The sequence below is a fragment of the Eretmochelys imbricata genome, chromosome 7, assembly GCF_965152235.1.
Source record: "Eretmochelys imbricata isolate rEreImb1 chromosome 7, rEreImb1.hap1, whole genome shotgun sequence".
Lineage (NCBI taxonomy): Eukaryota > Metazoa > Chordata > Testudines > Cheloniidae > Eretmochelys > Eretmochelys imbricata.
The window spans coordinates 18,029,543-18,041,755 of NC_135578.1; the positions used below are offsets into that span (position 1 = coordinate 18,029,543).

General features: G+C 44.2%; 1 protein-coding gene across 1 annotated transcript; it reads left to right on the forward strand.

Annotated features, from left to right (window-relative positions):
- Nucleotides 1–8,125: 8,125 nt before the first annotated feature.
- CAV3 (caveolin 3) lies at nucleotides 8,126–11,186 on the forward strand. The gene is made up of 2 exons (XM_077822524.1): nucleotides 8,126–8,239; nucleotides 10,845–11,186. The coding sequence occupies exons 1-2, from the start codon at nucleotides 8,126–8,128 to the stop codon at nucleotides 11,184–11,186; spliced, it is 456 nt and encodes a 151-aa protein (XP_077678650.1).
- Nucleotides 11,187–12,213: the final 1,027 nt, after the last annotated feature.

The following is a 12,213-nucleotide window of genomic DNA, read 5'->3' on the forward strand; positions in this document are numbered from 1 at the left end:
GCCCCGACCGGGAAAACCGAGAAGTCTGCTGCTTGCCAGGAGCTAAGATTCGCGATGTGATGGAAAGACTGCCGAGACTCATCAAGCCCTTAGATCACTACCCCTTCCTGCTTCTCCACGTGGGCACCAATGATACTGCCAAGAATGACCTTGAGCAGATCTCTGCAGACTACGTGGCTCTGGGAAGAAGGATAAAGGAGTTTGAGGTGCAAGTGGTCTTCTTGTCCATCCTCCCCATGGAAGGAAAAGGCCTGGGTAGAGACCATCGAATCGTGGAAGTCAACAAATGGCTACGCAAGTCGTGTCGGAGAGAAGGCTTTGGATTCTTTGACCATGGGATGGTGTTCCAAGAAGGAGGAGTGCTAGGCAGAGACGGGCTCCACCTAATGAAGAGAGGGAAGAGCATCTTCGCAAGCAGGCTGGTTAACCTAGTGAGGAGGGCTTTAAACAAGGTTCACTGGGAGAAGGAGACCAAAGCCCTGAGGTAAGTGGGGAAGTGGGATACCGGGAGGAAGCACGAGCAGGAGTGCATCAGAGGGAAGGGCTTCTGCCTCATACTGAGAAAGAGGGGCGATCAGCGAGTTATCTCAAGTGCCTATACACAAATGCACGAAGCCTGGGAAACAAGCAGGGAGAACTGGAAGTCCTGGCACAATCAAGGAATTATGATGTGATTGGAATAACAGAGACTTGGTGGGATAACTCACATGACTGGAGTACTGTCATGGGTGGATATAAACTGTTCAGGAAGGACAGGCAGGGCAGAAAAGGTGGGGGAGTTGCACTGTATGTAAGAGAGCAGTATGACTGCTCAGAGCTCAAGTATGAAACTGCAGAAAAACCTGAGAGTCTCTGGATTAAGTTTAGAAGTGTGAGCATCAAGGGTGATGTCATGGTGGGAGTCTACTATAGACCACCGGACCAAAGGGATGAGGTGGACGAGGCTTTCTTCCAGCAACTCGCAGAAGTTACTAGATCGCACACCCTAGTTCTCATGGGAGACTTCAATCACCCTGATATCTGCTGGGAGAGCAATACAGCGGTGCACAGACAATCCAGGAAGTTTTTGGAAAATGTAGGGGACAATTTCCTGGTGCAAGTGCTGGAGGAACCAACTAGGGGCAGAGCTCTTCTTGACCTGCTGCTCACAAACCGGGAAGAATTAGTAGGGGGAGCTAAAGTGGATGGGAACCTGGGAGGCAGTGACCATGAGATGCTCGAGTTCAGGATCCTGACACAAGGAAGAAAGGAAAGCAGCAGAATATGGACCCTGGACTTCAGAAAAGCAGACTTTGACTCCCTCGGGGAACTGATGGGCAAGATCCCCTGGGAGAATAACATGAAGGGGAAAGGAGTCCAGGAGAGCTGGCTGTATTTTAAAGAATCCTTATTGAGGTTACAGGGACAAACCATCCTGATGTGTAGAAAGAATAGTAAATATGGCAGGCGACCAGCTTGGCTTAACAGTGAAATCCTTGCTGATCTTAAATACAAAAGAGAAGCTTACAAGAAGTGGAACATTGGACAAATGACCAGGGATGAGTATAAAAATATTGCTCGGGCATGCAGGAGTGAAATCAGGAAGGCCAAATCACACCTGGAGTTGCAGCTAGCAAGAGATGTTAAGAGTAACAAGAAGGGTTTCTTCAGGTATGTTAGCAACAAGAAGAAAGTCAAGGAAAGTGTGGGCCCCTTATTGAATGAGGGAGGCAACCTAGTGACAGAGGATGTGGAAAAAGCTAATGTACTCAATGCATTTTTTGCCTCTGTCTTCACAAACAAGGTCAGCTCCCAGACTACTACACTGAGCAGCACAGCATGGGGAGGAGGTGACCAGCCCTCTGTGCAGAAAGAAGTGGTTTGGGACTATCTAGAAAAGCTGGACATGCACAAGTCCATGGGGCCGGATGCGTTGCATTCGAGAGTGCTAAAGGAGTTGGCGGATGTGATTGCAGAGCCATTGGCCATTATCTTTGAAAACTCATGGCGATCAGCTGAAGTCCCGGACGACTGGAAAAAGGCTAATGTAGTGCCCATCTTTAAAAAAGGGAAGAAGGAGGATCCTGGGAACTACAGGCCCGTCAGCCTCACCTCAGTCCCTGGAAAAATCATGGAGCAGGTCCTCAAGGAATCAATTCTGAAGCACTTAGAGGAGAGGAAAGTGATCAGGAACAGTCAGCATGGATTCACCAAGGACAAGTCATGCCTGACTAATCTAATTGCCTTCTATGACGAGATAACTGGTTCTGTGGATGAAGGGAAAGCAGTGGACGTGGTGTTCCTTGACTTTAGCAAAGCTTTTGACACTGTCTCCCACAGTATTCTTGCCAGCAAGTTAAAGAAGTTAACTCTTTAGTCAGAAGTATGGGCTGGATGAATGGACTATAAGGTGGATAGAAAGCTGGCTAGATTGTCGGGCTCAACGGGTAGTGATCAATGGTTCCATGTCTAGTTGGCAGCCGGTATCAAGTGGAGTGCCCCAAGGGTCGGTCCTGGGGCCGGTTTTGTTCAATATCTTCATAGATGATCTGGAGGATGGTGTGGATTGCACCCTCAGCAAGTTTGCAGATGACACTAAACTGGGAGGGGAGGTAGCTACGCTGGAGGGCAGGGATAGGATACAGAGGGACCTAGACAAATTGGAGGATTGGGCCAAAAGAAATCTGATGCGGTTCAACAAGGACAAGTGCAGAGTCCTGCACTTAGGATGGGAGAATCCAATGCACCGCTACAGACTAGGGACCGAATGGCTCGGCAGCAGTTCTGCAGAAAAGGACCTAGGGGTGACAGTGGACAAGAAGCTGGATATGAGTCAGCAGTGTGCCCTTGTTGCCAAGAAGGCCAATGGCATTTTGGGATGTATAAGTAGAGGTATTGCCAGCAGATCGAGGGACTTGATCATTCCCCTCTATTCGACACTGGTGAGGCCTCATCTGGAGTACTGTGTCCAGTTTTGGGCCCCACACTACAAGAAGGGTGTGGAAAAATTGGAAAGAGTCCAGCGGAGGGCAACAAAAATGATTAGGGGACTGGAAAACATGACTTATGAGGAGAGGCTCAGGGAATTGGGAATGTTTAGTCTACGGAAGAGAAGAATGAGGGGGATTTGATAGCTGCTTTCAACTACCTGAAAGGGGGTTCCAAAGAGGATGGCTCTAGACTGTTCTCAGTGGTAGCAGACGACGGAACAAGGAGTAATGGTCTCAAGTTGCAGTGGGGGAGATTTAGGTTGGATATTAGGAAAAACTTTTTCACTAGGAGGGTGGTGAAACACTGGAATGCGTACCTAGGGAGGTGGTGGAATCTCCTTCCTTAGAAGTTTTTAAGGTCAGGCTTGACAAAGCCCTGGCTGGGATGATTTAATTGGGGATTGGTCCTGCTTTGAGCAGGGGGTTGGACTAGATGACCTCCTGAGGTCCCTTCCAACCCTGATATTCTATGATTCTATGATTCTTCCTGTTCATCAACAATCTTCTCTGGGCCCTGATCCAGTAAGTTACCAAGTTACATGCTTAACTTTAAGCACGTGATTAAGCACATGCCTAACTTTACGCATGTGAGCACTGAAGACACAAGGACTACGTATTTGTATACCTTGCTAAATTTGGGCCTGAATTTGTGGGGAGGGGGAGGAGGGGGGCGTTATTTCCATAAAACCCACTGGCCAGTGTGGGTTACAGTCTGCCTTTGTGGCAATCCTGAGATGGTTTGAGTTTGTTACAGCCCCTAGCTATGGGATGGAGGCTCTTTAACTCACACCATAGTATCTCATGCTTATAGCTCTGGTTAGGTCCCTGCTTCAATCCCACGTGTGTTAGCCAAGATGGCGGCCATCACATATGCTTTCATAGGACCAGATGGTGATCCCCTTAAACACGTTGAAGATATCTTTTTCCTTGGGTGATTCCATTGACTTTAATATGAAACCAAGTATGGTGCACTCTAGAATTCAAGCAAGCAGAAGGTGGTTGGAGTTCAGTCAGGTCCCTACCACTACAAAAGGTGCCCTTGTAGGAGAGATGGTTTTAAGAGGCCGGTCACGTTTCAACCAATGAAAGAGAAAATGAAACCCGGTTTTAGTGCTTCATTATATGAACTGTTTTAAAGAGGTAGTTAAGGAGAAAGGGTTTGTACAGAAAATACCTCAGCACTGCTAACCTCAGACATCAAAGACTGTTGTTGATGCAAGCAGCAGAGGCACTGTGTTGGGGGTGTTGAAGCTGAAGGGAAAATATTTTTTTTGCTATTGTGATGTTTTAGCCCCATTCCAAGTGGCTGCAGTCGTTAGTGGTTTGTTGTTTACATAATAAAATCTTCACTAGAAATCACCGACTCTTATTTGGTAGTTGCTTGTGTCTCTAGGCAATGATCATTCCTCTAATGAGTCATATCTCTTTCCTTTTTCCTACTGCTTTCATTATACAGCCTCATCATAACAGCCTCTAAATCAGACTCTCTCTGCATGGCAGATTTTTGACCTGGAAGGAACTTTTTACCAGCAAGATGCTTGTAAAGGAAAGAGACCATAAAACCAGAACGCATTGTCCAGTACTAAATCATAGGCCCAAGGGAGCTAATGTTGAAAAGCACCCCCGCCTACGTGTCTATGACCTCAGTAGAACCAGCTGACTGAATTAAAGCTGTATTTTTCACTGCAGACACTTTGAATTTGGCCCATTTTGGTCGTTGATATATGTCACAACACACTGTTTGTGTACAGACCGCGTTTGTTTTATCTAATCCCACTGGATTGTAATCGGCCAGCCAGACAGCAGCTTTGCTGTGGGAACCTGCTGCTTGTGTGGTTGCTAACCGTCTCTGCTCAGTGTTCATTGTAAGAAAGCGTCCAAGACATGAAGGTTTCAGAAAGTTATAACGGGAAGTGAGGCAACTGTTGGATAACCTGCTACCAGTGCTTGCTCACATCATGCTAGGGATAATCAGCTGAAATGCACAGCAGACAGAGTCTGATTTTCAGAGGTGCAGAGCATCTACTGACTTCAGCTGTAGCTATAGATGTTCCGCACTTCTGCAAATCAGGCCCTGCAACTCTTGTGAGTCTGGGACCTGACTCTGCATTTCTGTAAATGAAGTCAGTGAAGTCAGACCGGTGTACAATCTGAATGAGACCAAAATCAAGTCTATAGGTAACTAGACTTATCATTTACATAGGCACATTAGGACAGGGGCTGTAAACTCTTGCCATTAATAGTTTCCTCCCTTCACCTGCCATTCCTCACACTTTATGGACCTACTGAAAACACCCCTTCCAAACCTCCAACACATCCCAAATCTCCCTTCACACACACAACATGCAGACACAAATGTCTATGTACACACACAGAGACACAAATATCTTTGACTGAAGTATTGCCTCTTGGGAGAAGTCACAGAACGTGTGAAATCTCACATTTTCATTAATGTTTCGGCTTTGGCATCATCTTGCAACGTGGCTTCAGTTGAGGGAAGAGAATTCTTTCATTAGATCGACATACCCATCCAACATGGCCACCATTGCCTACTATAGAGACTAGAACTATGACATGCTAATAGGTTCCTTTTTTGTATTTAGCCATGATCTTAGCTTCATTTGTGTGAAAAATAAATGGAATGGTTCCCAACTAGAAATCTATTAACCCATGTCTATGAAAACATTACTACTCTTCTGACTGAATTGCAAATTCTACAAATCCTTTGCTGAATCTGTTCACCAGTCCAGCCAATAATACTGGCAAATGAATCCCTAATGACACAGGCGGCTCAGAAGGGTTTAAAGAGACCATCTTCCAGTCTGACTCCTTGCATTTTGCAGGACTGTTTACACGCATTTTTCTCCCTCTTCGCTCAGTTGTAATGGTTACACAAGGTACAGAGTACGGGGAGAATCAGGCCCTTTCTTCCTTCTATGCCCGCCATTACTATTTGCCTTACTGTACCATCCTCTAACAGTGTGAATCATTCGCTTGCTTTTCACTGTAGACTATTTGAATTTGGCCCGTTTTGGTCGTTGATGTATGTCACAACACACTGTTTGTGAACAGACCACATTTGTCTTATCTAACCTCACTGGATTGTAACGGGCCAGCCAGCCAGCAGCTTTGCTGTGGGAACCTGCTGCTTGTGCTGGAGCTAATGTAGGTAGTATTGGCAACCCCCGTTAGGGAAAATCTAACACTGAAAAATAACTCTCGTTTAGTTGTTTATTCCACAATAGCACATGATAGCACAGTGCGGGGGACTGGACTAGATGATTTAGCGAGGTCTTTCCAATCCCTTCATGTCTATGGCAGGAGAAAATAATGATTAGTTATTGTCCAGATAGTCTGTGTAATTTCTTCAAATTAAGATGTTTGTAAACATCATTTTTTTCTTACTGAAAATTTTTTACACTCTGTTTAGAATAAATGTACTAACTTAGTCACCAGAACCTACAAAGCACTGGAAAGAGATAGCAGATGGATATTTAAATGCAATAAGTGTTCAATGAATCCTAATTAATATAGTTATGATGGCACTTTGCCTAACTTTCTAAGAAGCCAAATATCCGTTAGTATGGGCCCTTCTTGATTTGTGACTTTGATTATTTCTGTTTGTTTGAAATTTTATTTACGTGAAAAAGCTAAAAGACTCCAAGTTCATTCCCCAAGACTATATATTTTTGGCTGCCTTTTAAAAGGACTCTGGGGATTTGTTCGGCTGTTCCGTGACAGTATAGCTTCTTTGGAGATATTTATAGCCCATGATCTGCCTCCCCGAGTCACTTATTTTACAGGCTCCAAATAACTCTATTTGCCTCAGCCTCTCATATGGTCTTGCACTCTGATCTATGTATCATTTTTGTTGCTTTCTTCTGTCTCCTTTGGTAATGGGGAGCTGGAAGGATGTTTAAAATACAACCCTTATTGATATGAGGATTGCACAGAGCATAGTTCATCATGATGCTGCCCGTGGGGTGCTCTTATTTGTGTTGCCTGGCTTTTTGGTAGTTAGTTGATGACTTGTGTTGGGGGAAGTGCAAAGCTGCATAGCTTCAGTGGGAGCAATGGGATGTATCATGCTGCCTCCTGGTAGCACAGGGAAACATTGTGCTCCACCATACAGAGGAGCGCATGCTTGCTACACAATCTCTTAGGAGCAGATTGTGTACGTTTCTCCCTTCCCTCTTCATCACCCAGCCAGTTAGTAGGATGCAGGGGCTTCAGCCACCTCACCTTCCTTACCCTTTTGTGGGGTGCTGTGAGACCCAAGAGTTATTCTCAGGGAGCAGGCTCCACACCTACTCAAAGACTAGCCACTATCTGGCCCATAATGTCTCTTGTATGTTTCTGGGTGGGCTTACATCTTGCCATTGGGCACATCGAAGGATGAATGGGTGATGCCATGGTCCAGATTGTGGCTGGCCTTACACAGGTGTACAAGAGGCGAGGAGGCACAAGGAACCTTCAGTCTACTTCCTATCCCCTCCCTCTGCAACAGTAGACATAACTATGGTGATCAGTCCTGACACTGCATTAGTCTAACACAGACACCACTGTTAGACTGTCCCATGTGGGAGTAGGATAGTCCAAGCCCCCCCTGCAGTCACCAGTGAAGCTAAATCAGAAGAGTGCGATCATACTGCACTCTGGAAATGTATGCTAAGCTCCTATTCCAGCATGTACCCCTGCAGTGTCCCTGAAGTTCTCTATTCTATACCTTGAATTAACAGCCCGCCAGAGTGCAGTCCCATTAAAGCCTCCAATAATGTATTTTGCATTATTTTCTCTTTAAAATTACCCTTCTTCAATCTCTCTCTGACTCATCCCGGCTAACTCCTTTGAAAAGATAGTTGTATGGTATGAAAGCATAGATGAGTCCAGTGCCCCTTTAAGGAATGCTTTCAGGCCTCAGTGTGAGCTACAATATTAATTTTAGCTTGGAGGTTTGCCACAGGCAGATTTCGCAGAGGGTCTTGAAGCTATAGCGAGGCAGCTGTTCACTGGTATCCCGGGTGGGGTTTGCTTAGTAAAGAAGAGCACAACGCTTGAGATACTGAATGCACAACTATCTTTCGAGGTATTTTGCCAGCAGAGCAAAGGTTCTGGAACTTTTTTTAAATTGACTTGCGCCATTCTATCAAGAAACTATGGCAGAAGAGCAAACTGGACTCGAGGAGCGGATAATAATAAAGGACCAGCACACAAAGGAAATAGACCTGGTGAACAGAGATCCAAAGCACATTAATGAAGATGTTATAAAGGTACATTTTCTGAGCGCCTTTGATTTTATATGCATCTCTGCATTTTAGTGCAATAAATCTATTGGTATTTTGCTTTTTATCAGGCTCAAATTCTACTGTATGTTTAAATCACTAAATATAGGTTGTAGCTGGACAATATGCCAGAGGAAGAGGAATTATCGAGGGCAGTAGTTTGAAAATGTGCTGTAGGGAGAAATCCTGCATTGCCAGGGAGATGCATAAACTGACTAGGTGATTTCATGTGGCTTTCCCATCTCTGATGAATGCGCTTGTTTAATTCTTTGAACATACTCACTCCAACTTCCGTGGCTGTAGCTTGCCAATTGACTGACCTTTTCCCATTAGTCTTGGGGAGCAGGAAGCCAAATATAAAACAAAGACTCATGCCCATGTCACTCTAAAGAATTAAAGTGAACCTTTAAAAAAAAAACCTGCCAAAATTCAGGACACTGTGTCAGCAAGTTGTCCCTGTTTGGAGCAGTGGAGAAGTCGATGGGGCAGCTGAATGTGTTCACAGTATCACAGTCTTATTTAGAATAGAATTGTTTCTCCCTCATGCCGTGATCAAGAGAGACACTGAGCGAGAAACACTGGACTGAACCTCAAAAGGGTGTTATCTCTAACTTTTACCATTGAAGAGTGTGGGCTTGGTGCAACTCTATCCTCTTAAATGGAGTTACACCAAGGGTGAATTTGGCCCCTTGGGGGTAAGAGAGAAGATTGAAAAGGCTCTGTTAAATTATTCTGTTTCCTTGAAGCATTACCAGAATTCAGATGCGATAAATGAGTGTGGATTGAATCTCTTAAAATCAATAGAGGATGTCTTGGAATGTGAGCTTTGGTTTCTGCATTTAGAAAAAGAGCCACTTTTGAAGATAGGTGATGCAAAGGCCAGCTTAGTATTTGAACTAGGAGGCTCACTGATCAGCCACCAAGCGCAACTGCTAGAGTGCTGTAGATGGACATTCAATGAGCAGGGCAAAATGGGATTGGGACAGCTGGGTAGTGATGTTATATCCAGCATATGTTCCCCACCAAACATGCATTCTTGTATCTCTTCTGCACGTCACTATCTGGTTTGTTAATACCTGTAAATATATTGCTCCAGACACTGCACTCAGCTATACCAATGTACATATGGAGTAAAGCTATTTTTGATCAGACACCCATGTAAGTGAGAGCAGTAAGTGTCCATCATATCTAGTGAGAATAAAGACTGTCTATGATCCCAAAGTCTTTTTCTGCAGCCACTATGTATCAGATGTGAATCTAATCATAGGAAGTGGCTGTGGAACATTAAGGGCAGAAATGTTCCCCGTGCTGTTTGGTGCACACAGGGTGACACAGAAAAATTACTGGAGGCATAAAGATCCTTAAGCCATTAAGCAACCAAGAAAGAAGGAGAGAGAGGTTAAAACACCCTGCATTCAATCATGAGGAGGGATAGGAGGGGGAGATAGAGAAGATGGAAATCATCTGATTTCTTTTCTCACTTCAAACAGTGTAAATCAGGAGCAACTCCACTGGAGTCAGCCAGTTTCGGTTGCAGATGAAGTTTGCGTTTGCAAATTTTTGAGTTAAAAACAGAACCAAAACTCTTTGGAGCCATTCAGCCCCTAGTTCTAAGATGTCACCAAATGGCTACCTTGTACACGGGGAGAATGGACCAGCAGCCCCTGGTTGCAAACATCTGAACTGTTCCAGGTCACTTCATCCCATCTCTAGTCCTCCTTTGGCCTTTATATAGCTTTAATGACATGTGAAAAGCATGTAATGTGCTCACTTTCCCCCCTAGTCCACTGTCCTCTCTTTGAAGTAGATTCTGCAAGAACATCCCTCCCCAGATGACCACATTTTATTAAGTAAACCGCTCAGGGCAAAAGCTATCACAGGAGACTGCCGATCTTTCTAATTTCTTCACCTTTGAAGCACCCCAGTGACATCATCTCACACAACAAAAATAAATTCCACTTCACAATATTTTCTTTTCCAATGAGATCTTCAAATACATTTGATCCCTCTTTCTCCTCATGTTCTTCTCCTACTGCAATGATCTGCTGCTGCCCTCTTCTGCAGTGTTGCTGCCTCAGTAACAGAAATCTGACTCCTTTTTATGTCCTCCAACATACTGGCCTAAAGCACTTTGCTGCTGTCACTAACTGCTGTATAAGCGGATAAACATAGGACAGACTGGCTGTGTCTCCATACCTAAATGAAAAACAGAGAGTGTAAAGGTGTAAGGTTGCTACAGATGGAACTATAGAATTTTATCAGAATTACGTCAAGGAATCTCTTTGAAATTTCCAGGAGGAAGATGGTATTAGACTTAAGTGAGATTAAAAGGAGCCTTGTACTGTGGCTGAAAGATCTGTGCTTCTACAGATCTAACACAATTACTTGTATGTTAAGATTCCATCTTCAGAAACTTTGGAATCTTCACTACTAGAATAGGAGCATGCCGATGTACGAGAGATCTCAACTGGCCAATAAACAGAAGAGTAATTGTGAGCACTGTTCTTCAGTTGGATGATGATTACCTGCCCTGCTTGAATCCTGTGTGAGTGGCACCCCCCTAACCCGCCCCTCTGTCTTGTCTGCATTTCAGGTGGATTTTGAAGATGTCATTGCTGAGCCAGCAGGTACATACAGTTTTGATGGAGTATGGAAAACCAGCTACACCACCTTCACAGTCAGCAAGTACTGGTGCTACCGGCTGCTTTCGGTTGTGTTGGGAATCCCTCTGGCAGTCATCTGGGGCTTCCTCTTTGCTTTAATCTCCTTTTGTCATATCTGGGCAGTGGTGCCCTGCATCAAAAGCTACGTGATCGAAATCCAGTGTGTCAGCAGAATTTACTCCCTCTGCATCCACACCTTCTGTGACCCACTGTGCAAGGCCCTGGGGCAGATCTTTAGCAGCATCAAACTTGCCCTACGCAAGGAAGTCTAGAGCGATTGGTGGAGAAAACTAGCAGAAACAATCACTCACCCAACAATCACACTTCCGAAGTTTTCCTAAAAGACTGTGCACCATATTCTTCTCTCAGTTACACTGGAGTAACCAGGGATGCCTATGCAGTTACTACACATTCAATCTAATGTAAAGGAGAGCAGAACTTCCTCTGTAATTATTTCATGGACCACAACCTTAGATTAACACATGCATTTATTAAGTAACAAATAAGGGTGTGAGAAAGCTAAAGTACATTAGGGTATCGTGCAAAATGGTCGGTTTAGTTAGCCATTAGCTCAAAATAGTATCAGGAAGCACAGTTATGTATTATTGCTGCAAATAGTGGCTGTTGTAAACGCTTTTGTTTTAATTTGCAATATGCCAGAAGTGTATGGATTGATGATGTAAATGACAAAGTTTTGTTTCCAGGTGTGTTTCCATTTAAGCTTTTAAATCCAGGTAACCTTACTCGGTAAATGTTTGACTGCTGAACATGCTTTTCGAGGGGTGCAGTTTGTGTCTGTTGTTTTGTGGCTGCAAGTGCATATCGTGGCCTTTAGACCCGCTAACTAACTGTGGGCATAAATCAGGTAGTTAAACATGCAGCTATTACGAGCTGTATCCAGGATTCAATGGCAGGCACAAAAGCTGCAGACATTTGGCCCAATTTTTTTCTCAGACCCAAATTACACTTACAAACCGGACGGTTGGGCCTCCCCACCACATCTAAATATTTACCTCAATGACCGCAAACATATTTGACTAAGTCACTTAAATAATTACCAGATTGGTTTTCATAAAAGATTTTGGCTTATTTGCTGAGAAGGTGGGGGGGGGGTTATGTTATTTGCTTGTTTGATCTCATGATAAACTAGGGAATTCATTTTCCTCCCTAATGGTGTTTAGTCTTAGCTAATCAGTTCTGTTTGTTTCTATGTTTCCTATAGTTACAGCTGTCTTAACACTGGAGCAAGAATTAGCTAAAATTCCTAGAATTGTGGGGCCCCATTAACATCAATGGTGT

Bases quoted from the DNA above. Each gene is read 5' to 3' on its own strand.
- CAV3 (XM_077822524.1), top strand. From the start codon at position 8,126: ATGGCAGAAGAGCAAACTGGACTCGAGGAGCGGATAATAATAAAGGAC. The intron at 8,240-10,844 runs GTACATTTTCTG...TCTGCATTTCAG, and splicing joins TTAATGAAGATGTTATAAAG to GTGGATTTTGAAGATGTCAT.